Source organism: Thalia democratica, chromosome 4 (assembly GCF_965202585.1).
Source record: "Thalia democratica chromosome 4, ktThaDemo2.hap1.1, whole genome shotgun sequence".
NCBI classification, from domain to species: domain Eukaryota; kingdom Metazoa; phylum Chordata; class Thaliacea; order Salpida; family Salpidae; genus Thalia; species Thalia democratica.
This window is the reverse complement of record NC_139168.1, coordinates 44424914-44449431: the sequence shown is the minus strand read 5'-3', so window position 1 is coordinate 44449431 and position 24518 is coordinate 44424914. Positions and strand designations below refer to the sequence as shown.

Genomic DNA, 24518 nt, shown 5'->3' with positions numbered 1-24518 from the left:
CTAATAAAACATTTTAGGTATTTTTGTATTTAAGCTACAAATATACGAACAAAAAATGAGTGAAAAACTTTTAAGAATAGTTTTATAATAAATGTAAAACACTTTTGATTGTACTATCAAAAAAAAAAGTTAAATTTTATATAAAAATAAATTTATGTACAAAATACAATTTTGCGACCAACCACAATACAAATTTCAAATAATTTAAGTACTGCTTTTATAAGTATGTGATTGCCATGAAATAAGTCTTTAAAGGCTAAACATAAATTTAAAAATATTTATACTCAAACGAATTTAGAAAGATAGAAAATTCTGTGAATTAATACTTTTAAATTTAAATTTTCACTTTTTTAGTGTCCATACATGTCTAATAGAATTTATATTTGACTAAACTTTTAGGATACATTTAATAAACTTATTAGTCTTTATAATATGCAGGTTTAGTCTAGCTATTATACGAAAAAAATAAAGCCATTTAATACTAGTTGAAGAACGAAAACAACAGTTTAAATTTCAATAATAACAAACTATATACAAAAAAACTATTTTATTTTTAGTTTAGATATTAAGTTTTAACAATTATACCAACAACTTAAACGAATTTATTTTTTAAATTTAAACTTTTTTAAATCAGTAAGTTGTTAAGCATAATTTATAACCAAAAGCAAAAATAACTAACAATTTTTTAAACAATTTTTTTTTTTTTTTATTCATCTATCTTCTCTAAAAACATATTTATAAAAGTAGTTTAACAAATATATTGCACAAAGTTTGTTGAAATGGTATATATAAAAAACTTTTGAAAAATAATTATAAGAAAAAACATTTTACAGTTGAAGTTAAAAAAATCATAGGTTACTTAATTTATTACATTTTGTACAATTAAACACAATTTTATAACATTAAAATCAATACAAATAAACATAATTAAATTTTTACAAATTTTGAATAAAAATATTTTGTTATGCTTTGTTAAGAGATGTCATGTATTGAATATATTATTTCTTATAAGTTGCACATAGTACAAAAAATATTGCCAATATAAAGTTATACGCAGTTTCAAGTTAAGTTTATGTCTAACCGGATATTTAAATAAAGTATAAAACAAATATTATAGAAAAAAAAAGATTTAGTTCTGCTAATTTTATTATTTTTATAATGAAGTACTAGTATTTAATACACCTTACTTATGTTTATAAAAATGTTTAAATTAAATATAATTTGTTTGGATAGTCATCAAAAAAATTAATAAATACTATTTTAAATGCATCTGATAGAATTGCATATAAGAAAAAGGTTTAACCTTAAGCTAACTTTTTTTCAAAGTATACATTATCATAACTGATAACATGATACAAAAAAATAAGTCTAAATTATAAGAGCTTTAAATAATTTGTAGATGTTTTTTATCCAGGGTTGCCAAATGTTTTTCGCAAATTTTATCCATGTTTTTAAAATTACACACTTTAGAGTCTATTTCAAGTTTAAAATTAAACTGTGTTAAATAGTATAACGGCTTTGAAAAGATATCTTAAAGCTACTTTTAATGTGTTTTTTTAAATACAAGTTTTGATTGTGACAAAAAAACTATCTATACAATAAATTTTTTGTGTCAAACTGTTTTTTACTACTTAACCTTTCAAAGTTGTTTTAAATTCCAGGTTTTTCAAGGTTTTCTAGTGATTTTTGTTCAAAATTCCAGGTTTTTTTTCAATATTTCTAAAATTCCAGGTTTTTTAGCCTAAATTGTCAAAATCCAGATTTTTCCAGGATTCTAGGTTTTTTGGCAACCCTGTCTATATCAAAACATTTTTCATAGAATTCTACACTTACAAATTAAGATGTCAATCTCAATCAACAATTAAATAAAAAAATACAACCACTAATAGCGTGTTCGTATTAAAGAACATAATACAAAAAATAAGTCTGGTAGCTGTAACAGAAATACAAAATTCTTTTTAAATAAATTCAAGGCAATAAAGTTTTATTTTGTAAAGCTAAAATATATTTTTTTCTACCTGGATATAGATTAAATGTAACTTAAGGCAGTATTCATAGCTCATACTCAAGGAAAATTATATTGAAGTATAAGAAATTCAAAAAATAAGTATTTACTGCTGTAGATTTAAAAATATTAGGCAATTTAAAAACAACAGCAGTGTTTTTAATTATTATACAAAAGTCAGTTTTCAAATAATTTACTTCAACGCTATATTACCGTTTCTAGTGTTTTTTATTGTGCAGACCAATCTTTTTCATCTTCTTCTAAGTCATCTTCCTCAAAAAACGTAACTGAATCTTTTGATGATTCAGAGTCTCCTGTTGATGGCTTACCAGGTGAAGTGTTAGAACTTGACATGCTGCAGTTGTCCATTTGGTTCTCAATTTCACTTACAGAACCTGTAGATAGATTACCATGACAACTTAAAACAATTTTCACTCTGAAGTTGTTGTGGCCTAGCAACTTTTTACCTTCATCTTTTTTCGAAACACCGTCAAGCTCCATTTTATTGAAAACAATACAAACTTTGTGAGGAAGATTATTTTTAGTATCTCTGACACCATTTTCTGTTGGTGGGTCAACAACACATTGAGCAGACGAAGACTCCTCACATTGATACTCATTTCCACTTAGTTTCAACTTATTTCCGAAACTGATGAAAAAAGTGTTGAACCAAAAGTGAAAAAGCTTCTCTTTTCTCATAACCTGTTTTAAACACACTTCAAATTTACAATCTCCACAAAGTGGAAGGGGATTTTTCAACTCAAAATTTATTTTACCTTGCTTTAATTCTTTTACTTTGTTGCTCATAAATGAGCCCAACTTGGTTCCACTTTGGGATACTTGTAATATGAGTGGGTTGCTATTTTGTTGTGTACTAATATTTTCAAGAGTCAATGAATGAAGTATTAGCATACTAGGTTTGTACTCTAAATTAAACTTTATTAAATCCCCATAATAACCAACATATCTCTGTTGAGAAGGTATAGTCACTCCCTTGCTATTGTTTGTTCTTGCAATTGCATAAAAATTTAATGCATCATCAGGAAAAGTAAAACGTTTTCTGTGGAGCAAGTAACAGCAAATCATTACACCTGTTCTTCCCTTTCCAGCTTTACAATGTATTGCTACCATATTTTTTCTATGAGCAGCCAACCATTGGTCTACATCTTCACAAAATGGTTTTATCAACTCAAAATTTGGAGGATTGTGATCATCAAAAGGATAAGATGCTACCCGATCATGAAACCTATCTGTATCGTAGTTACGTTCAGAACATAAATTGTAAACCTTATAGTAGTTTGGATGTTTTGTCTCCAAAAACCTGATTACTTCACTAACATTATTGCGATATAAGCCTTCAACTTTGTCAGCAGGAAATCCCATTGCAATTATGTTAGGAACTATGTAAGACAAATCCAAGTCAAAATCATCTTGCTGGTACCTTCTTTTATTTTTTGAAACAAGATGTTTAACTGTTTTAGCCATTATTTAACACTTTTCTAAACAAAATTAAATCTTTTATTTTGAATACACAATTTATACTTAAAATTTTTTTAATCATTTTATCTTTAATTTTTTACTATTGTTAAATAGGAAAAACTTGGTTCAACTATTTCTATCAATTATATTAAAAAACCTTAAAGTAGAGCACATTAATTTTTTTATATAATTAAATTTAAATATTTGTACTGTATAGATAAAATATAAAATCAGAATTATTACTTTTATATAGTTGTGGCAAAACTTGTATTACTTGTTGCATTAAAAAAAAAATCTAAAAATATTACTTTTTTATTATAAGCAGTTTAACTACAAACTTTATAAAAATTGTTTTTATATTTTCAGTTGAAAATTGTTAACAACAACTTCTTTCATTAACTAATGATTACCTTTCTGAAGAACTATATTAAACAGATGTAACTTAAACAAATTTTAGACTTTAAACTTATAATATGTTTCTTTTTAAATTCTGATAAACATTTTAACTAATGGTACTTGAAAAAAATCTTTTAATATCTAAAAGAGTTAAATCTAAGTAACCTTTTAAGTTTTATAGTATTTTGTTTATAGCCTTTAAGTTCACTTAATTAAACTGAAAAACAATTGTTAAATTGCTAATTTTGCTATGTAGATTGAGTACTTAATCGTAACAAAAATTTGTTTGTTTTGAATGAAAAAGTAACACTTAAGTAAATAAAGCAATTCAATTAAGTATGATTAAGAGTTAAGTTTAATTCAACCAATAATACTAACTAGTATGTATTTTAATTTCTATAATGATAAAGTTTGTTGCCAAAATTAAAAAAAAAGCTTCCTTCAAACTGAATAACATTTGTTTTAACTTAAATGTAATATTGAAGTAAATTTGCGGTAATGCTCTTATAGAAATCTGGCAACTATGCTAATAACTTCTGAAATACTTTTGACCAGAATGTTTTTTTAAAGTTTGTTTTAGAGCGTGGGTTGGAAAACTATGGCCCCTGAATGGGAGGTGGCTATAGTTTTGGTAAGTTGAGGTAAAAACTTGACCCACAAAAGAAAATATTTAACTTACACTTGATATTCTGGGGTTTGAAATGAAGAGTAAAAAGGTCTAGTAGTTTTCTAGAAATTACTAAACTTACACTAGGTATTCTAGGGTTTGAAATGAAGAAGGAAAAAATTAGGACTAAGGTAAAATTTTTGGTAAATTCAAAAGTTAAATTAGATAATATGAGGTTTGAATTAAAATTAAAATAAAGGTCTTAGGTATAATTTCAGCAAAACTAGAAACTGACACAGTATTTCTAAGGTCTGATTCAAAAAGTAAACAACTTACAACTGCAACAGGCAATTCTATTTTAATTTGTCTTGGGATCTCCAAATGCCTGCAAAACCCTAATTTAGAGCTTTATATTAGTTTTTTGTTTGAATTTATTCCAGAAAAATAAAACGAAAACAACTATTTAAAGTTATTAGCTTGAATTTTTTTTTCTATACTAGGGAAAATGACCAAAAAAAATTGTCTGGTAGATGGTGTTAGAGAACAACTATGTTAAGCGGGAAGCTATCAAACTTGTACGTGCGTACAAAATTGCACAAGACAAACTTACAAGAGGGCACAAAATTGCAAAAAGATACTTTTGCACGAAGACACTTTTGCACAAGGGAATGAAATTGCACAAAGATAAAATTACACAAAGACACTTTTTCATGAGCAGACACTTTAGCAGAAAAACATTTTTGCAAAGTTGATTTTTTTTTCTTAGATATTTTTACTATCACTGTTACCCCTAACTCTTTTTTTCTGTTTTTTATATACTTTCCTTTCTTTTTATTTTCTCTTATGTAAAATTGACCCTTGGTGCAAAATTGTCTTTGTGCAATTTTGTCTCCCCGTGAAAAAGTATCTTTGTGCAGTTTTATGCTCTTGTGCAACTTTGTCTTTGTGCAATTTAGACCCATTCCCATGTTAAGCTACTGTTCATATTCTTCTACTTGAGTTTATATCAATTTATATGTTGATATTACTCTATTTTTTTCATCACAGTTATTAAGTTTAATTTTATAGATAATATTTTGATGTTTCACAGTACATGTCTATATTATTTAGTTTTTTGGCATATAAAAATCTATAGGCATATAAAAATCACAAATCTGACATTATCCATCTGAGATTTTTTAATAGCGTATTAAAGCTTTCACCAAAAAAAATCTCTTAAACTTTCATTCACTAAATACTTTTTGCAAATTGAGTAACTTAACAAAATAAGATGAATTACTATGTGTTGAAATATTTAACTTATTCTTTCAAGTTAGAAATTTCCCATAACATTTTAAAAACCTTTAATTCATTAAGGTTAGAATCTCTAAATTTTATTTTCTTAGTATACAGGCCACAATTGCTAGAATTTCAGTATGGTGTAAATCTAGACGTTGTAAATACTATAAACTGTCTTCTTCAAACTTTCAAAGAAAGTTCATCACTAATATTTAAATCAAATTAAAGCAGGCTTTTTTTTAATTTTTGGATATAAAAACTCTATTAAAACCACCTTTTTTGTTTGTTACTTTTATTTAAATGTTTTGTTTTTAAATATTTTAAAAATCACAACATTTAAACCAAATAAATGTTTCCTTAATATTTGAGATCTCTAGCTAAAAAACGAAGGAGAAGATAGAATTTAATTGAATTTTAAAATTTCAATAAAATAGACCCTAAAATATTTTCGGTCTTTACATTTATTGAAAATGTTTAAAAAGAAATTTAATATCTCAAAAATTAAATAAAATTTCCTAATTCTATCAAAACTAGCTTCTAGTTCATACTTAAAGCTTTCATATAATAGTTTATGTTATTTTTTATTTAAAAAAATGTTGGACCAATCCCCTTATGTCCTTAAATTCATTTCTTATTTAATCTGAACTTCATTATATCATGCAGAAAGTTCAAAAATCCAGCTTTTACCGTGTTTCCAGGTAAAATGGCCACCCAGTACGTTTGAAGAGTTTTTATTTTCTTTATTTTTACTTTACTTACCTTTAGATGACAAAAAATTGTTTAAGAGATATTTTTTTTTGTCATTACTTTCAAATATTTTTTTTACAGTTAAGTTTAAAAGTTTACAGTAAAGTTAAAATGTTTTGGCTTTAAAGTAAATACTCAAGCAAGAGACTATCAAAGGTATTTAATATACACAAATCTAAAAAACAGATTTATCTTAAGATTTTTTTTTGAACTACTTGACAGAAAAATATTTAATAACTTTTTAATTTAAAACACCTTAACTTTCTGATATATTTTTAGAAAAGACAAAATTACTGACTAATTCATGAATTTATTGACCTAAAGGTAGTAATGTAACATTATTTACTTGTTTTTTAATTATAAATGTTTTTGTAGTTAAACAAATTTCATTTTTCAAAACAAAACATATACCTTACATCTTGGTTAACATATAAAAACCGTTTTTTTATATTCAATATGACTCTTTTATTGCAAACTATATTTTCCATAGCAACTTGATAACAAGTAATATCAATATAAAGCTACCAGAGCCAACATGTGATCATGTAAAAGGCATATTAGGGGTGGCTGCAGAACATTAAAAAGCATATGGTGCTTCAGGATTTTTTTATACTTATTAGTTTTTATATTAAAATTTAAAGTATAAACTTTAAATAATTTTCTATAAAATATAAAGACTTAAATTATTATTTGTTATAATCACTTTGTTAAAAATTTACTAAGACAAAACTATGGACAGCATTTTTTGTTTCTTTTTTTTTTCAGAATAAAATGTTTGACTAAAATTATATTTACTTTTTTTATGAGCTACAAATCTTAAATTTTCAGAAGTGATCCTTGCAATAGTTAGGAATATCTGTCTGAAATTTTTTTTATAACCTAAAATTTTCAAAACTTAATGGAATATATTTTTAACAGCTTTTCAAATTTTGTAAATTTTAGATAGTTTTAAAAGATAAAATTTTTGGAGAATATAAATTTTTAGTTATAAAGCCGTTTTTTAAGGGCATAGGGCATATATTTAATGGCATATAGTTTTCTAAGGGTTCAACTTTTTTTTTAAACTTAACATTTGAAAGCTTAGAGAATATACTATACTATTTATTGAACAAAAAAACTTCAATTAACTATTGAGATATAACAAGTTTTGTAAAAATATTCTGATACAACCGTATGGAATCAAAAATTTTTAAGGCCAGTTTTTTCAGAAATTTGAAAAATTACTAAAAATCTATCTCCTCCTTCATTTTATAGAATTTAAATTCAAATTTTTAGGAAATGTACCTTTTAATATTACAAACGACTTGTAGAAAGCAGATTTTGCAAAAAGAAAAAACCATTAAACAAATTATGATCAAAATAAATAAAAAATAATAATTTTTTAGTTATTTTTTAAATTTTTTGTTTTTTACAAAATTAAAAAAATCTGTTTCTTACAATTTTTTATTAATTTATTAAAGATTACTCTAAAAAGTTTTAAAACAATTGCTCAAAAACTGAAGAAGATAGATTTTTACTGAAATAGTCTATTTTAATGCCCTTTTAGTTTCTGCCTCCCATAAAGAACCTATTGAACGCTCTAACTTTAATCGCTTATATCTCAAATTTACTTTGAATTTTAGCAAGCGGTAAAAAGTCACAGGTAGCTTATCTATTTATGCAAAAAATAAGATTAAATTTGAAAAAAAGAGTTTACCCACATATGCCATTAATATGTACATCCTATAAGGAACTGTCAAACTGATTGCTTCTATCTTTTATTTTTTTAAAACTTTATTTAACTGTAAAAATAAACTGATGGATCAGTTATTTTTGTAAAATTAAGAATAAATTTAATTTGTCTTGAATGTTATTTGATTACATGTTGACATGACACGTGCACATTAAGACTTAAAACAAAACCTAAGATAGAACATTTAAATATGAAAGTTTCTTAACAATGATTAAGGTAGTTTATATTGTTGCACTTATCAAATTTCCAATGAAAGTAACAACAAAAACTTTTTGTCTAAATCTAACAAAATATAATATTTAAATAACTTTTTTATACTTTGAAAATTTTTTTAACTTATACAAAGTGTAATTAGGTGCTACTTAGCTGTAAAAAAACATACTTAGATGCAAAATTCTTGTTTTTGTGAATGTTTCAGTGCTGGTTTTTTATCTTACAGAGTACAATATTTTAGTTTTACATAAACATTTTGTGAAAAATACACATCTATTTTAAGTGGTCAGCTGATGTAGTGGTCCTGATGACAGCTTTATATCTTTTTAAGTTGAACTTTACAAGATCAAAACTGTGTAAGTCAAGAAATGCACAAAAAAAAATTCTTAATCTCTATCATAAGTTCAAATGGTAAAAAAATATCAGTCTCAAACTCTACCCCTTACAATAATAAACGTTTTCTGAGGATCAAGCAGAAAATAGTTGGATTACTAGGATACTAATCAAACTACATAATTAAAATACTATTATAAATTTTTACAACACATAATACAGGGTTGCCACTCGTTCTTAAAAATTTTTTCCAAGTTTTCCTAATTTCCTCCAGGTTTTTAAAAGTACATATTTTTTAGTCTGTCTATTTTTAGTACAAAGTTAAGTTTAAGGTAAGAAACTGTGTTAAATAGTATAACAATAAATAAAGATACTGTAAAGCTACAAATGTATAGTTTTAATAGAATAAATTTTTGATGATGAGAAAATTTTTATATTTATATTAGATCAGGCTCCCGAGTCAAAATGACTGGCCCCCAAACCTTTTTTGAATTTAAATGGAATCTGGCCTGCAGACAAAATTTATTTGGCCCGCAAGTGAATGATCCAGCCTGCTTGGCATTTTCAAAATTTGTATGAAATCCTACAAGTCAATGTAAATATTACAAAATTTGTACACAATCTTTTTAAAATTATTTTCAAAAAATAAACTGTAAAACTTTAACCTGAAAACGTTTTTAAAAATGGCTTTTAATTCCTGTAATAATAAAAACACTCTTTTGTTATAGTACTTTGTTCTGTTTCAAGTCAGTTAAATTAATTTTTTCTTAAATAATCAAAAAAAAATTGTTTGTTGAACTAGCTTTAATGATCTTACCTATCAAAATAATTTTCATAAAAAATGACATGTAAAAAACTGGTTTCTTTCCCAGATGTGTAGTGAGTTGTTCTTATAAATGTTAAGAAAAGTAGTTTTTAATAACACTGACACCTATTTTCAGTAAAACTGCACAACTTTACATTTTAGTAGAATATTCCAAGTTAAGACTACAGTTTGCACTCTTTTCTGCTATTGATATTTTAGATAAGAAATGTTTGATCAACTAAATGATTAAGTTTAATGATGACCAACTGATGACAATATTTCAAAACAATATCTCATTAACTTAAAGTATGATTTGTTTAGAAAATTTACTTGCGCATGTTTGTAATAACAGTTTACAATCCAACAAAATTTTGAATGAATCTTTATAAGTTTTTTTTAAATTAAAAGATAGTAGTTTAATATTGTAATTTTAGTCAACTTCTGAATAATATTATTAATGTAGCCTCGAGCCAAGGATGACCAAAATTAGATAATTCTGAATAGTTAAAAAACTTTAATGTTTTAGTTTGAAATCTTAGGCTCTAATAACTTTTAGTAAGTAAATTATTGTTTTTTTAAAAGTAACAAGTATTAATTTGGTCCAGAGTTGTAATAAATATAGAATTATGAGTACTTAATAAAAATTAACTTAAAACTTTATACTTGAGAATCTTGGTATTTAATAAATTGATTCAAAATTTTAAAACACCAGATAAATTAGCATCCAGCCGGATCCACATCTTTTCAAATTAGTTCTATTCGGATACAAAACCTTGTCTAAAATTAGTATTTAGTTGGATCCGGATAACATTTTTGAATTAAGATCGGGATCTATAAAAGGATCCAACTGAATCTGGTAGATCACTTACTTAAAATGCTCTGGCCCGCTGAGGACTAATTTTTTATGATCCGGCCCATCGTTGCCCACCCCTAATCTATATGATAGATTTTTTGAGTCAAATTGAAATTTTACTACTGAACATATTAAAATTCCAAGTTTTTCCAGGTAAAGTGACAACCCTAACAATAACTTCTCATAAAACTCATAAAGCATATTGATTGGGGAAGATACTGAGCTTATTTAACTTATTGTAAACAAATCATAAAGGTAGTGATAATTTCAAATAATTTGGACATTTTTCACCAGCTTCAAACTTATATTTATTTAAAACTATTAGAGTAGGTTTTACGGGAGCTTGAAAAAATATCAGTTTAAAAGTTTAAACTTGTCAGAAAAAACAAAACAAGCTGATTATAATATAATAATTAATTATAATAAATTTTGATTATAAAAATTTTGTTATAAACTTTTATCATTAAACTTAAATATGATTTGTTCAATGAACAAGTACATATGCGAAATGTGAATAGCTTTTATTGTGTTAAAATTAACTAAAAGTAACATATATTTTTAGTTTGAATAAAAAACAAAAAATAATACAGACTTGAAAAGAAATAGTTCACATTTTACTTGAACCCTATCTTTAAAAAAAAAGTTTTGTCCGTAGAATAAAACTTTCTTTAACTTTTAATGCTAAATAGCTTTACAACGTTATATTTTTTTAATAGTTTTTCAATTGACTCAAAAACTTAAAAATTATTTTCTGTAACTTATTCTTTGCATTTTTATATTATAAAACATTATTATAGTTTACTGGACCTGATGCATAAAGAACCTTTTGGTTATCGAGTCATACACCACTTGGATACCTTTAAACGTATTGTCCAGGATATTAAATCTTATAAATATGCAAAAAATTATGATAAAAACAACATTTTTCTTAAATTCTAAAACAATATTATTAACATACATTTGCTATAATATAATACACTTAAAATTAATTTTATTTACATAGACTATTCTCTGCAAATATTAACCAACAATTTATTTAATTAAATATATCATTTTTAGTTTTATTTTAAAGCTTTAATTACTTTAAGCTAATACTTGAACAAAAAGATATTAAAAGATTATCTTAAATAAAAACTGTTTAAATTAACATAATTATATGACTTGTCCTGTACATGACTTTAAACTGTATCCTGATTCCTGGTGTATGACTCGATAACCGAAAGGTTTTTTCGTAAACCAGGTCATTGGAACATATATTTAAGCGCTTTTTTTCGTTCAATAAACAATTATAATCAATAACTACTTGTTAATTTTTTTTAAATTTCTAAAGAAAACTTTAGCATAGCTTTATGTTTATAAATAATTTTTCTACCTTTACACAGTATGCAGTTTTAAAAATTGATTTTGGCTGTTTTAAATAATCTCAAAAACCATAAAATGTTCGTATATAATACAAAAAAAAATTTTTTCAAGTCGATAGATGGTCTTATCTTTTTAATGATTTAAACTTTTTAATCAGTTTACTTGCAATGAAATTTGAGTTCTTACAAAAAACTGATCGAAACTTTAAAAAAGAACAACTGTCAAAATTGTAGTTATTTATATATAAAGCAAATAACAACATACCTGTTTACTTATAATTCAATTTATTTTAATAAATTTTTTCAAATGCTTCCTTTAAAAAAATGTTAATTTTGCTTTTTTAAGTGAGAAAAACTATATAAAAAAAAGTTTCAAAGTATTTATACAGAAGTTAGTTTTACTTGTTTCAGTTATTTTTTATATACAGTATAAAAAAATATTAAAAATTTTAAAATATTTTTATAAATTATATCAAAATCAGCCACACGGAAATTTAATATTCATAATTCAGTAGCGACACATGTTTTGTAAAAGATTTAAACAATAGTGTTTATACCCATATTGGTTAAGTGATTTTTTTTAATGCAACATACGTTTTAGTTATTAAAGTGTAGAAATACTTAAACTAAAAACTCTTATCAATAGCAAAAAAACTAACGTCGAATTTTTTTTTCTAAAGTTATTTGTAGTTGTACTTAATTTATAGAAAAGTTCGTTTTTACCAGACTTTTAATTACTTGTTGAGTAATTAATTCTTATTACCAACACACTTCTATGTGAAAACAAATGCTAAAACGTCACTATTTATCCGCTAAAAAACAGAACGCACTTGAACAAAATAAATTAATTTGTGCTCAATTGTAAGCATATCAAAAATAGGTTACTAAAGTTTATTATGGTTTGAAACTAATTCAACCTTTTTTCTTTATATTTGTTTAAATATTTGAAAAATTATTAAGTTTTTTTATTAACATATCTCATATCAGTTTAATAAGTTATGGTATTTTATGATACTGTTACACATTTTTTTAAGCTTTACAGTGAATTTTATTTCAAATTAACAACTGAGAAACCGGAACGCGAAACTTGAGTATAATTGCGTTTGTTTAAGTTTTGTAAAGTTAATTAAATATATATAAATTTTAGTAGTTAAATATATCATTGATCTATAAACTTATATAGTTTAGAGTAAGTTTTTCGAGTAAATAATTTAAGGTCTATTTTACAGTAGAGTTGCTTCACGTAACTGTCAAAGTTTATCAAAAAAACTTTATTATTGGTTGTTTTTAGAACACCTCATGACATGTATTAATTCGAAGTTTAAATATTGTTTGTATAACCTTGAAACACGTCGCTGAGCAACTATCTCTAAGCAATTGTTAAATAAAAATTTAGTAAAATTTTAAATTTTTGTTTAATATAGTAAAAAAATCACTAATTAATTTTATTTTGAAAACTAATAAAAAAATTAACAATACACGGGGTTGCCAAATTTTCTGAAGGTTTTCAAAATTTGTATTTATATAAAAACATTGAAAAGATACTCGAAAACTCCTTTAATTGTGCTTTTTAACAATAAAATTATGATGATAAATTCTTTTTTTATCTATAGTAGGGTTGGGCAACGTACAGCCCGCGGGCCGGATCCGGCCCGCAGAGTGAAAATAACCGGCCCAGACCGTTTTTTAAATTTTAATAAGATCCGGCCCGCAAATAAAAATGACCAGCCCGCGATCGAAATGACAGGCTTGCAAAGGGTAAATATTATAAAATTTTCATAAAACTTTGTATCATATTTTTACAAAACTGTAAGAATTTGACTTTAAAAACATGCTAAAAATGACTTAATAATTTGATGTGTACTAATAAATATACCATTTTGTCCTAATATTTTGTTGTTCTAACTTAGTTGGAATATCTTTTTGTTACATTACCTCAAGAAACTTGTTTTTTAAGTACGATAATTCATATACGTACCTTTGTCAATTATATTTATAGTTATTATTTGACATGTCTCAATCTACATCTTAAGCTGTCAGACTTGAAAAAGTTTTGTGAATTTGGAGGATTCAAAAAAGTGATCAACGGTATCTACAAAATTAGATTCCGGTCGGATCCAAATTTTTTTATTTGAACTAGAATCCGACAGGATCCGGATCTCGATTTAAAATTAGTATCTAGTCGGATTCGGATCTAAAAAGTCATTATCCGGTTAGATCCGGATACCAGATCCGGTAAATCACTAATTCGAGATGCTCCGGCCCGCAAACGACTAATTTTACCCGGATCCGGCCCATTGATTGAAAATGTTGCCCACCCTTTATAGTCAAATCGAAATTTTTTACTTAACATATTAAAATAGTTAAAAATTCCAGGTTTTTTTAGTGATTTTGTTCAAAATTCCAGGTTTTTTAGCCTAAATTGTCAAATTCAAGGTATCACGGTTTTTTGGCAACCCTGAATACAGCAATTTTAAATTAGGTAATAAAGATACTGTGAGCTTCCGGAAAATGTCTAGCAGTTAAAAAAACATATATAAAAAAATTATTAAGAATTTGAAGATTTGCATCATGAAATATATAAATATTACTCATCTTCTTAGTATTTTAAACTTTTTTATTGTTGAAAATGGTATATTAAAAGTTACAAAAACCTTCTTACAATGGTAATTTGTTAAAATTATAAAATTTAGTAAGTAATAAAAAATATTAATTTATGATATTAACAAAAAACATCGGCGAAAGTCAGCAGAGCAGAAGCCTGGACTTTCGTTTGCCGTGAGACAAGCTCAAGTTTAACAATAGGGTTGATCACGCCAATTCGACCATCAGACCACAAGTTTCGGTAGACTGAGACCGGTTTCGTCCTTATTAGGACTCATCAGTCAGTCACAACCGAAAAACTTGTAGTCGTCAATCTACAAACGGTTTATCATGCTTTCACATGAATCAACTATTTGCTAGCAATGATCAGTGACGTCAGCATTGTCATTTGCCGTGCAACGTTTAAAACATTGTCCACTAAGCAAGACATCTGGCACGCTCGTTTTAGTACGATCAACAAAAAACATCGGCGAAAGTCAGCAGAGCAGGTCTCAGTCTACCGAAACTTGTGGTCTGATGGTCGAATTGGCGTGATCAACCCTATTGTTAAACTTGAGCTTGTCTCACGGCAAACGAAAGTCCAGGATTCTGCTCTGCTGACTTTCGCGGATGTTTTTTGTTGATCGTACTAAAACGAGCGTGCCAGATGTCTTGCTTAGTGGACAATGTTTTAAACGTTGCACGGCAAATGACAATGCTGACGTCACTGATCATTGCTAGCAAATAGTTGATTCATGTGAAAGCATGATAAACCGTTTGTAGATTGACGACTACAAGTTTTTCGGTTGTGACTGACTGATGAGTCCTTATAAGGACGAAACCGGTCTCAGTCTACCGAAACTTGTGGTCTGATGGTCGAATTGGCGTGATCAACCCTATTTATGATATTAAAAAATAAAATATTAAATTGCAAGTGGATGTCAAATAAAACTTTATTTAACAAAAATAAAGAAGATAAGAATATATGTAAATTATTTTAATGAAATCATTACAGATTCTAATGTAAATAAAGTATAACAATTTATGCGTTTATGACTATTAATACTAACAAAATATAAGTACACTTAAGATATATTTAATTACTAAAAAAGTTTTTCAAAAGTAACTAATTAAATTTTCAAAAGTTTGATTAAAAGTACAAGTTGAGATATAAGGAGGTAAAGCATTTACAGTAAAAGCAACAAACAATTGGAGTGATAGCCGATTAAAAGTTTAAATAAGCTAATTTGATGCATATTAGGATAAATACAAAGCTCTAGTAATGCACGCCTACATCCAAACTGCAAATTGTTTACAATGAGTTTTTATTTAAACAAGCTGACTACTTTCAAGTACTCATCAACGTCCTGAGTGCTGCCCAGTATTATTGGAACCCTCTGGTGAATTTTAGTGGGCACAATGTCCAATATGTCTTGGTGTCCGTCAGTTGACTTTCCGCCGGCCACTTTCATTATAAAGGACATTGGGGCAGCTTCGTATAATAATCTTAACTGTTGAGGTAAAAAAAAATATCATTTCAGTAAGTGTATAAATATATATATTTATTAACACGTTAGTTAACAAAAGATATTAAGTTCTGGAAGTAAGCAAAGAACTAAAAAAAGTAGAGTTTAATAAATAACAATTAAATTCAATGAGTAAAAATTAGAAAATAAGAAGGCTAAAAGAAGTTTTACTTTCCTGATATATGGTTGTAATATTTTGTTTAGATATAATTAACAGGGTTGCAAAGAATCTCTTGAACTTTTGTTCCAGGTTTTTTATAGAACAGGTTTTTTGATTCATTTTTAGTAAAAAATTAAATTTAAGGTACAAAACTGTCTTAAATAGTATAAAAACATTGAAAAGATACCTTAAAGCTACTTTAAAAGTGTTTTAAAAAAAAAAAAAAAGTAGTATTTTTTCGTATCAAATCAAAATTTCATTACTTTATTTAAAAAAAAAATTTAATGCGGGTTTTTAGTGATTTTTGTTCAAAATTCCAAATTTTTTCAGTTTTTTTTTTCAAAATTTTAAAAGTTCCAGGTTTTTTACCTAAATTGACAAACTATAGATTTTTCCAGAACTCCCGAGTTTTTGGAAACTACGATTTATTGTACTGACTTTCTTACGTAAATTTAAAATTAAATGAGACAAGCTGTTATAAAAAAGAAGATATGTATTTGCAAAAGTAAGTTTAAGACTAATTTACTGAAAAATTTTAATTCTAAAATAATTAAAACTTAAAACAGTCAAAAGAAGTAAATGTCAAAAAAAAAAAATTATCAATAAAAAATAGTTCAAACTTGTAACTAAACATAACTGAAAAAGTTAAAAGATTTCTTGTGTATTACATGATTGAGAGTTGAAAAAATATATATAGATTGTTGTCGATATGAATACTAAAAACAATATATGTTAAAGCAATCAAGATTGCATTTAAAATTTATGTAAAACAAAATTTTTTTTAGCACACTAGAAAGCAAAATTATAACGAAAAGTTTAAATAAGTCATTATATTATTACTAGAAATATTTTTAACTTAATAAATGCAAATTCAAAATTAAATTTACAATTTAAAACAAGTATTATACTTTGTACACAACAAGGAAGTGAAGTGCGTAATATGGTTTAAATGTTTTTGCGAAAACTATGAGCAATATTATACACTTTATTATTAATTTCACAAAATACAGGTATATGTAAAATACTTTTTAAAGTTTTTACTGAAAATAATAAAAATTGTAACTACAATGATATAACAACTATTTATTAGAGCGTTATCAGTTTAAGACAAAAGTAATTTTATTGCCTAAATTAACAGCAACAAATTAAAAAAAAAATTTAATCCCTTCAATAATTCAACGAAAAATTATATTTAAAAAAGTGTTTATAAGTTTAACTTATCAAAAAATATTTTTAAACAAGATTAACCAAAGTGTTTAGAACAAAAATTTAAGTTAAGAAACTAAATGCGCATATTTTTAATTTAAAAAATTATTTAGTTTTATTCTAATTTTAAAAGCTTTAAAAACTACAATAATCAATTACTTTTCCTTGAGGTGATTTAGAAGTTGCTGGATATGCAAACAGTCCACCATATACCAATGTTCTATGTACATCAGCTACCATCGAGCCAATATAACGAGCTCCATAAGGTGAACTTCCATCCTACTTAACAAAATAGCCTTCTTTAAAAGTTATTAGTTATAGCAACTGCATAAAATTTAATTAGGAAAAGTTTTTATATGTATCTACAAAATGTGGTCTAAGAAAAATATTTTCTGCAATATATTGCATACACAAGCTTATTTTATATAATTTTTAGTTAAACTTAATTTTTAACCTGTTATAATCTAAGAATAATAGATAACAGTTAACTTTACCAAAAGTTTTTTTTTTTAATTTTAACTGACTTGATAGCTAAAAAAAATTTAAATATTTTATTAAAAAAATTATTCTAAACTTGGAAGAAAAACTTAAATAAAAAATACCTTACATAATCAAAGTAAACATAATATATTTAAAGTTTGGTATCCTCATACTTACATCAGGATATTTTTTTCTTCTAATGTATTCAGTCATGGCTTTATCCCAGTATTGAGCATAACCTTCGTTTATGCTGAATATTTTTCCTTTTGGTTTAATTTTCATATTACTATCAGTTAACACAAACTCTCCCACACTCTGTTTAAATTTTTATTAAAAACTTCAGAAACAAAAAACTTATAATTTAACTAGTAATTTAATAATAACTTGTTTTATTTTTAGTCACATAAAATGGTCAATATTTTCTTATTAAACTAACTCTATTACTTCACTAAACAGTTAAAAGTAGCTCCTTTCATAATAAAAGTATTGAACTAATTAAAATATCCTATTTTAATAATTCTATTAAAGTTTGAAAACAAAAAATTATGTATTACAACTACTTTTTCTTACCTTACTGCACTTCAGGGTTGCCACGCAAAATTTTGTAAATTCAACCTGACTTTTCGAGATTCTGACTGATTTAGCCTGACTTTTACATTACTCTTAGGGACGCGTTTTGAATACGCTTTTTCACTTAAATACGCTTTCTGAGTACGCATGTTTTAATAAGTACATATTTTGAAGACACATATTTAGAGAAGTACGCACTTTAGTACACATTTTAGAACCAAAATAAATAAAAAATTACCAGGTTTCTTTTTTATTTAGACTTGTAATTCTAAGCTTCAAACTTTCTATTGAGTAGTTGCTGTGTTCAGAATGTGTACTTCAACGAAGGCTAACTTTATTAATAAGTTATTGGAATGTAAAAATAAATAATATAAACTTAACTACAAAAATGTTTGCACTGAACTAGGTATACTTTTTTTCTCGCTGTTTACCTCTTTTCAAATAATCTTTAAGTGTCTCAAAGGTTAAGTAAAATACTGGCAAACTATTTTTGATTAAAATACTTTAACTAAATCATAATTTATTCAGAAAAACGAAAAATGGCATCAAAACTTAAACATTTGTAATTAACTTCGTTAAGACCTAAAAAAAATTATATTAGGACGTAAACTAAAAAAATTAGCCATGATCTTACATAAAATATTTAAACAAACCTTACAAAAATAAACGAAAATAAAGAAAACAACACATGTAATAAAATAGTAACTATAACCAATAAACAATCGTAAAGCTCTTTTTAAAAACTTTTTATAAATTTTAAACTAAAGTACTTTTTATGAAACTATGATGCATAAAAAATAAAACTAATTCTACAAGTAATTCTACAAAGTACTACAAATAAGTAAACTTAACCATGTTCCGTTATATAAATTAAATACTTTCTCATGTCATTTAAAACAAAACCTTTAAAAAAGTTATTAATATTTTTTTTACTCTTACTTACTTTACAAACTTAATTATAAAAAAGTAAATCGTACATCTGTTTTATAAAATACTTCCTCTTATTATTTGCTCTGAAACCTTTAAAATACAAAAATAAATTACATAATCTGCTTTTACTTATTTTCAAAATTTAATTAACTCTACGAAAAAATTATATAAAGAGGTCAACCATACACATAGACTGGTTACATAAGTGCTTAGTTATTAAGATCTCAATAACTTACTTAACAAAAAACAGTCTGATTCTAAAACTTTGCAAAATAGACTTTTGTGTATATATCAAAGATTCACTATTGAAAAGTCCTTGGCACAGATCATCAATACTAAAAAAATTACATACAACAACTACTTGTTCAAAAACGGTAATAGTTCAACATGTTTCTAGGAAAAATTTTCAATTTTAGTCTGACTTTATAAAGGAACTTTTTATTTAATTTCTCAATATTAAGGCTTTGAAAATTAAGGAACTTTGTTAATTAGAACTGACAAATTCTGACATTTTGACCTAAAAGAACTGAATTTTTGCAATTTTAACCTAAAATACTGACTTTAGGTCACTTTGACCCCAAAAAAACTGACTTAGCCTGATCTGTGACAACCCTGACTTAATAGTAATCAGTATTTATTTTGGCCATCATCAACAAAGTTGAGATGTTTTATGCCATCGATAATAAACAACGAACTTCACCGTGCGACCAACAACAACAGCATTCAAGACAACCTACGACCGGTTTCTTCTTTTTTAGGACTCATCAGGCAGGCTTAGTAGCGAGAAACCGCTGTTGTGATCTTAACCAAGCGGGATTAAGTGCAAATGCACTGAAGCAACCGTTTGTGGGTAAAGTCAAAAAAAAGCTTATAATGTCTTAGACGTTGGGCTGTAAACGATTTGCCTGCGTGAATTTTTTAGACTTTACCCACAAACGGTCGCTTCAGTGCATTTGCACTAAAGCCTGCTTTAAGATCACAACAGCGATTTCTCGAGACTAAGCATGTCTGATGAGTCCTAAAAAGGACGAAACCGATCGTAGTTTGTCTTGGATGCTGTTGTTGTTGGTCGTGCGGTGAAGTTCATTATTTATTAGTAGTAATCAAAGAAGCATGTAATTGGATTTACACAAATTCTAAAACACTTGTGGTTTAACACTGTTTAAAAACTTAAACTGCATAACTTATTATGATTTACACAAGTATTTAACAGTATTAAATTTCAAATTAAGAAAAAACTTACTGGATCCAACATAAACATGTTGACAGAATTTTCAGTAGCAAGCACAATAACAGTAGCACTTCCATACAGAGCGTAACCTGCAGCTACCATTTGTCTTCCAGGTTGTAAAGCGTCCTTTTCGACTGTTTTGCCTTGATGCTACATTTTAAAATGTCAAGATTAAAGTTAACTATCTAACAAAAGTTAAATGCTATCTCAAAACTATTTTATTAGTAATTGAAAATAAATAAAATAAAAATTGTTAAAATGGTTAGCTTTTCACTAAAAAAGGGGTTGAGACCATTTTTTTTTTACAAGCTTATCTTATTTTGTACAAAATTATTTAGGCTATCAGATACTGTTTATAACTTAACAAAACAAACTCATACAAATAAAAACCAATTAGGCAGGGACAGCCATTTTCTATGAACTATTTCCTAGCAATGTAAATTTTAAATTACCTAATTTTACTTTGTCTTAGTTGCTTAAACCGCATTTTTTAAATTTCTTAACTTATCAAAAGTTTTAGTAATTCAAGTAGTACAGTGTTAATTACAAAAATATTAAACATATTAAAATATAGCAGAATTTGAAAAATAAAAACAGAAAAAAAAACCAAGCTTTACTCAAATAATTTAAAAAATACAATATATAGCAAAAATGAACTAAAACTTTACAATAAAAAAATACTTAGATTTACTGAGTAATATATAAACTTTACAGTAAAAATATCTAAATAAGATGTTTTGAACTACCTTTTGAAAATATTAAAAAACATACTTTTTACAATCTCCTTGCAGAAAACGTTAATGTGCTATATTACTTTTCATTCAATCAATAAAGTTTTATATATACTTGTATAAAGAAAAACAAGTATCTTTTATAGACTAAATGTAAACAATTAATATAGGTAATCACTAGCTTATATGTTAATAAACTGTGGTTTGATTGTATATAAAATTATATTAACTTATAAATTATAATTCAATAACTTCAAAACTTTACTAAAAATAGTTTTCACTGAAAGTGTTTGCTTTATTTAGTAATAATCAATACATACTCATGTTTAAGTATGAAAACCCTAGAAAGTAAAACTCAAGTCTTTTTATTTAATTCATTAGATTATTTAACAACTACAATAAGCTTAAGAAAGTTATTGATACTAAAAGATGTGCGAATTTATTTGATAAGAATCAAATTTAGTGTTAGTTTTGACAAACCTGTTTTTTATAAATTCCAAAGATAGTACCAATAGAAACCAAACAATCAATATTTGATGATCCATCCAAAGGGTCAAAGGTTACAATGTATTTTCCCTAAAGTACATTGTAAGTATTTATTTTATAGTATTCAAAAATTAAAGAACTTGATAAAAATCATACAATTTAATCTCTATAATAACAACAAAAATTTGAAAAAGTACCCAATTTATAAAAAATTAATAAAGTTTCTCTATACTAAATCAATAACACAATTCTACGGAGTTTTCACAAGGTGGTTTTTCTACAGCATCAATAGTTTAAAAATCAAATGATAGTTTTAAAAAATTTACAAATTTTTATTGCACAATACTAAAGTTTAACGTTTTCAGGTTTACAATTCGTCCTTCCTCAAAAAATTACTAGAACTAAATCAAATATAATATTAAAAATGTTAAGAATTGCTTGATTTTAAAAGACGTTTGTTTGTTTAATTTGTAATTGAAGTTAAAATATTTTTCTTAAATATCTTACTCCTTTTTTAAATTAACGCACGTTTCATTCAATTAATTTTTTAAAGTAAGTTAAACCAAAAAACGTGTAGATAAACAATTTATGAATCAGTTTTTTATGTATGAAGTTTTGAAATGCTAACAAAATAAAAATTTAAACTTGTTCATCAGGATCAACAGTTATGGCTTCATCATTTTCTTCACTAACTAAAAGACATGTTGAATAAGAAGATTTGACCATATTTATAAATAAATCATTGGAAAGGACATCTAGTTTCTTTTGGTCATCACCAGTTTTGTTGGAAGAACCAGCTAGTCCATAACTGTTAAAGTTTTAATCAATTATTCATATTTTTTGTTTTACAATAATATATTAAAAAATATAACAAAGCATAAAGCCCAATAAAAATAAGAGTTGTTCTTTTTTTTTGAAGGATTAATTATGTATATTAAAGTCCAGGTAATTCTTATTAGCAAGCTATAAAAAAAGACTTTTTACCCTTAAAAAAGAGTAGGCAAAAAACCTGAAAATCACACAATTTCAAAACTGCAAACAAAAGATATACTTTATATTAGACTTGTTATTTCAAACTATGACTATTGAAAACATATTAAATTCTGAGTCATTTTGATTAATGTCTTTTAATAACTTAAACATTTATACCATTATCTTAATTAATTGGGCTTCTGGTACATTTTCTTTTTCAAATTTAAAAAGATCTCTTTAAGTGGCTAAAAAAATTAAACTTACTAAAATACAGCTATTGTCTATTTCAATTTTTATTTTTTTGTTAAGATCTTAATCTTTATCAAACTTTATTTATCTTTATGGTACATTTTTCAATGTTCAAATCATTTTTGAGATATTGCACGTTAATAAATTTTATAATAATTTGAATAATCATAACTTAAATTATCATGTAACTCTTGTTTACAATGACCTTATCTACTCAGTCTACTTTTTAACACAGAAGTACCTCTATTTTAGAATTCAGACACAATCAAAAAAAATTCAACCTCAAAATATTCATAAACAATAAGGAATAATTAGTCTGTGATACACTGCAGTACAGTATTAGTTTTTAAATAAATTAATTAGCTTTAATTTCATAAAATTGGATGTAACATTTAAAAAAACTCATAAAATCAAAACAAAACTTTTATTTTCTTTATAATACTTTGATCTTGTTATACAGAAACTTACAGATTGATAATACCAGCCCGACGAACATTTGTAGCAATAGTCTTCACAGCAGTGCATATACTATTTAAGAGATTTGTTAACTCCCCAGTAGAATTAACTTTTTGTCCTTCTTCAACAATAAATCGTGTCAAAGTTTTCAAGTTTGTATTGATACCTTGAGCCATTTCTAAAACTTAGTTGTAAAGTATATTCTATTTTTAAATTTAATTAAAATATTTAGTATGTTTTAGCTAAAAAACAAATTACCTAACAAGTGTTTTATAAAATAAATGTAAAACTACTGGAATTAGTAAGGTTTTAACTAAAAATATGACAAAATTATATGTCTAAAAAAAATCTAAGAGTTATTTGAAATTTAATGTAAAAATTTCTATGAGAATTAGAGTTTTATTAAACATTTATACACTTATTTAATTTTCTAAATAAACTTAACTATGAAATTTTAAAAACTTTATTAAACTTTAAATGTGTTCTTAAAATATTTCTAAGGATCTTAAAGAGTTTAAGGGCATAGGGGGGGGTAAACACCCTTTTTTGGTTTTTGATCTTATTTTATAAAGTTTTTACTAAGCTACAAGATGCTTTTTACAGATTTAAAAAAATCAAAATAGTTTTTGAGATATAGCCGGTCAAAGTCAAAGCCAACAATAGGATCCTTATGGGAGGCGCAAACTAAAACGGCAAAAATAGACTATTTCACTAAAAATCTATCTTCTCCAACGTTTTTTGAGATAACTACCTCAAACTTTCAGAAAATGTTTCTTTATATATTTAGAAAATTCTGTCGGAAGGAATTTTTCAAAAAATAAAAAATAAAAGTTTTATATAAAAAATAAACAAAAAAAACAGTTTTTTTTTTGTTTTTTTGTTATAAAATTTTTATTTTTTAATTTTTTTAAATTCTGTTCCGACAGAATTTTCTAAATACTGCAAGGAACATATCCTGAAAATTTGAGGTAGTTATCTTAAAAAACGTAGGAGGAGATAGATTTTTAGTGATTTCTAGTTATTTGACGTTTTAGTTTGCGCCTTCCATAAGGATTCTATTGTTGCCTCTGACTTTGACCGGCTATATCTTAAAAATTATTTTGAATTTTTAAAATCTGTAAAAAGCATC

The 24518-nt window shown here is 25.5% G+C and overlaps 2 protein-coding genes across 2 annotated transcripts; both read right to left on the bottom strand.

Moving 5' to 3' along the window:
* Window positions 1–857: 857 nt before the first annotated feature.
* Window positions 858–3499, bottom strand: LOC145833858 (phosphatidylinositol 3,4,5-trisphosphate 3-phosphatase and dual-specificity protein phosphatase PTEN-like). The gene has a single exon (XM_082941084.1). It carries the CDS (start codon window positions 3488–3490, stop codon window positions 2234–2236), a length of 1257 nt encoding a protein of 418 aa, XP_082797210.1. The 5' UTR covers window positions 3491–3499; the 3' UTR covers window positions 858–2233.
* Window positions 3500–15337: 11838 nt separating this feature from the next.
* On the bottom strand, window positions 15338–23588 carry LOC145834976 (fructose-1,6-bisphosphatase 1-like). The gene is made up of 7 exons (XM_082942506.1): window positions 23402–23588; window positions 22358–22520; window positions 21707–21802; window positions 20508–20645; window positions 17942–18079; window positions 17444–17563; window positions 15338–15903 (listed from the first exon to the last, which is right to left on the bottom strand). The coding sequence occupies exons 1-7, from the start codon at window positions 23563–23565 to the stop codon at window positions 15718–15720; spliced, it is 1005 nt and encodes a 334-aa protein (XP_082798632.1). The 5' UTR covers window positions 23566–23588; the 3' UTR covers window positions 15338–15717.
* Between the last annotated feature and the right edge of the window lie 930 nt (window positions 23589–24518).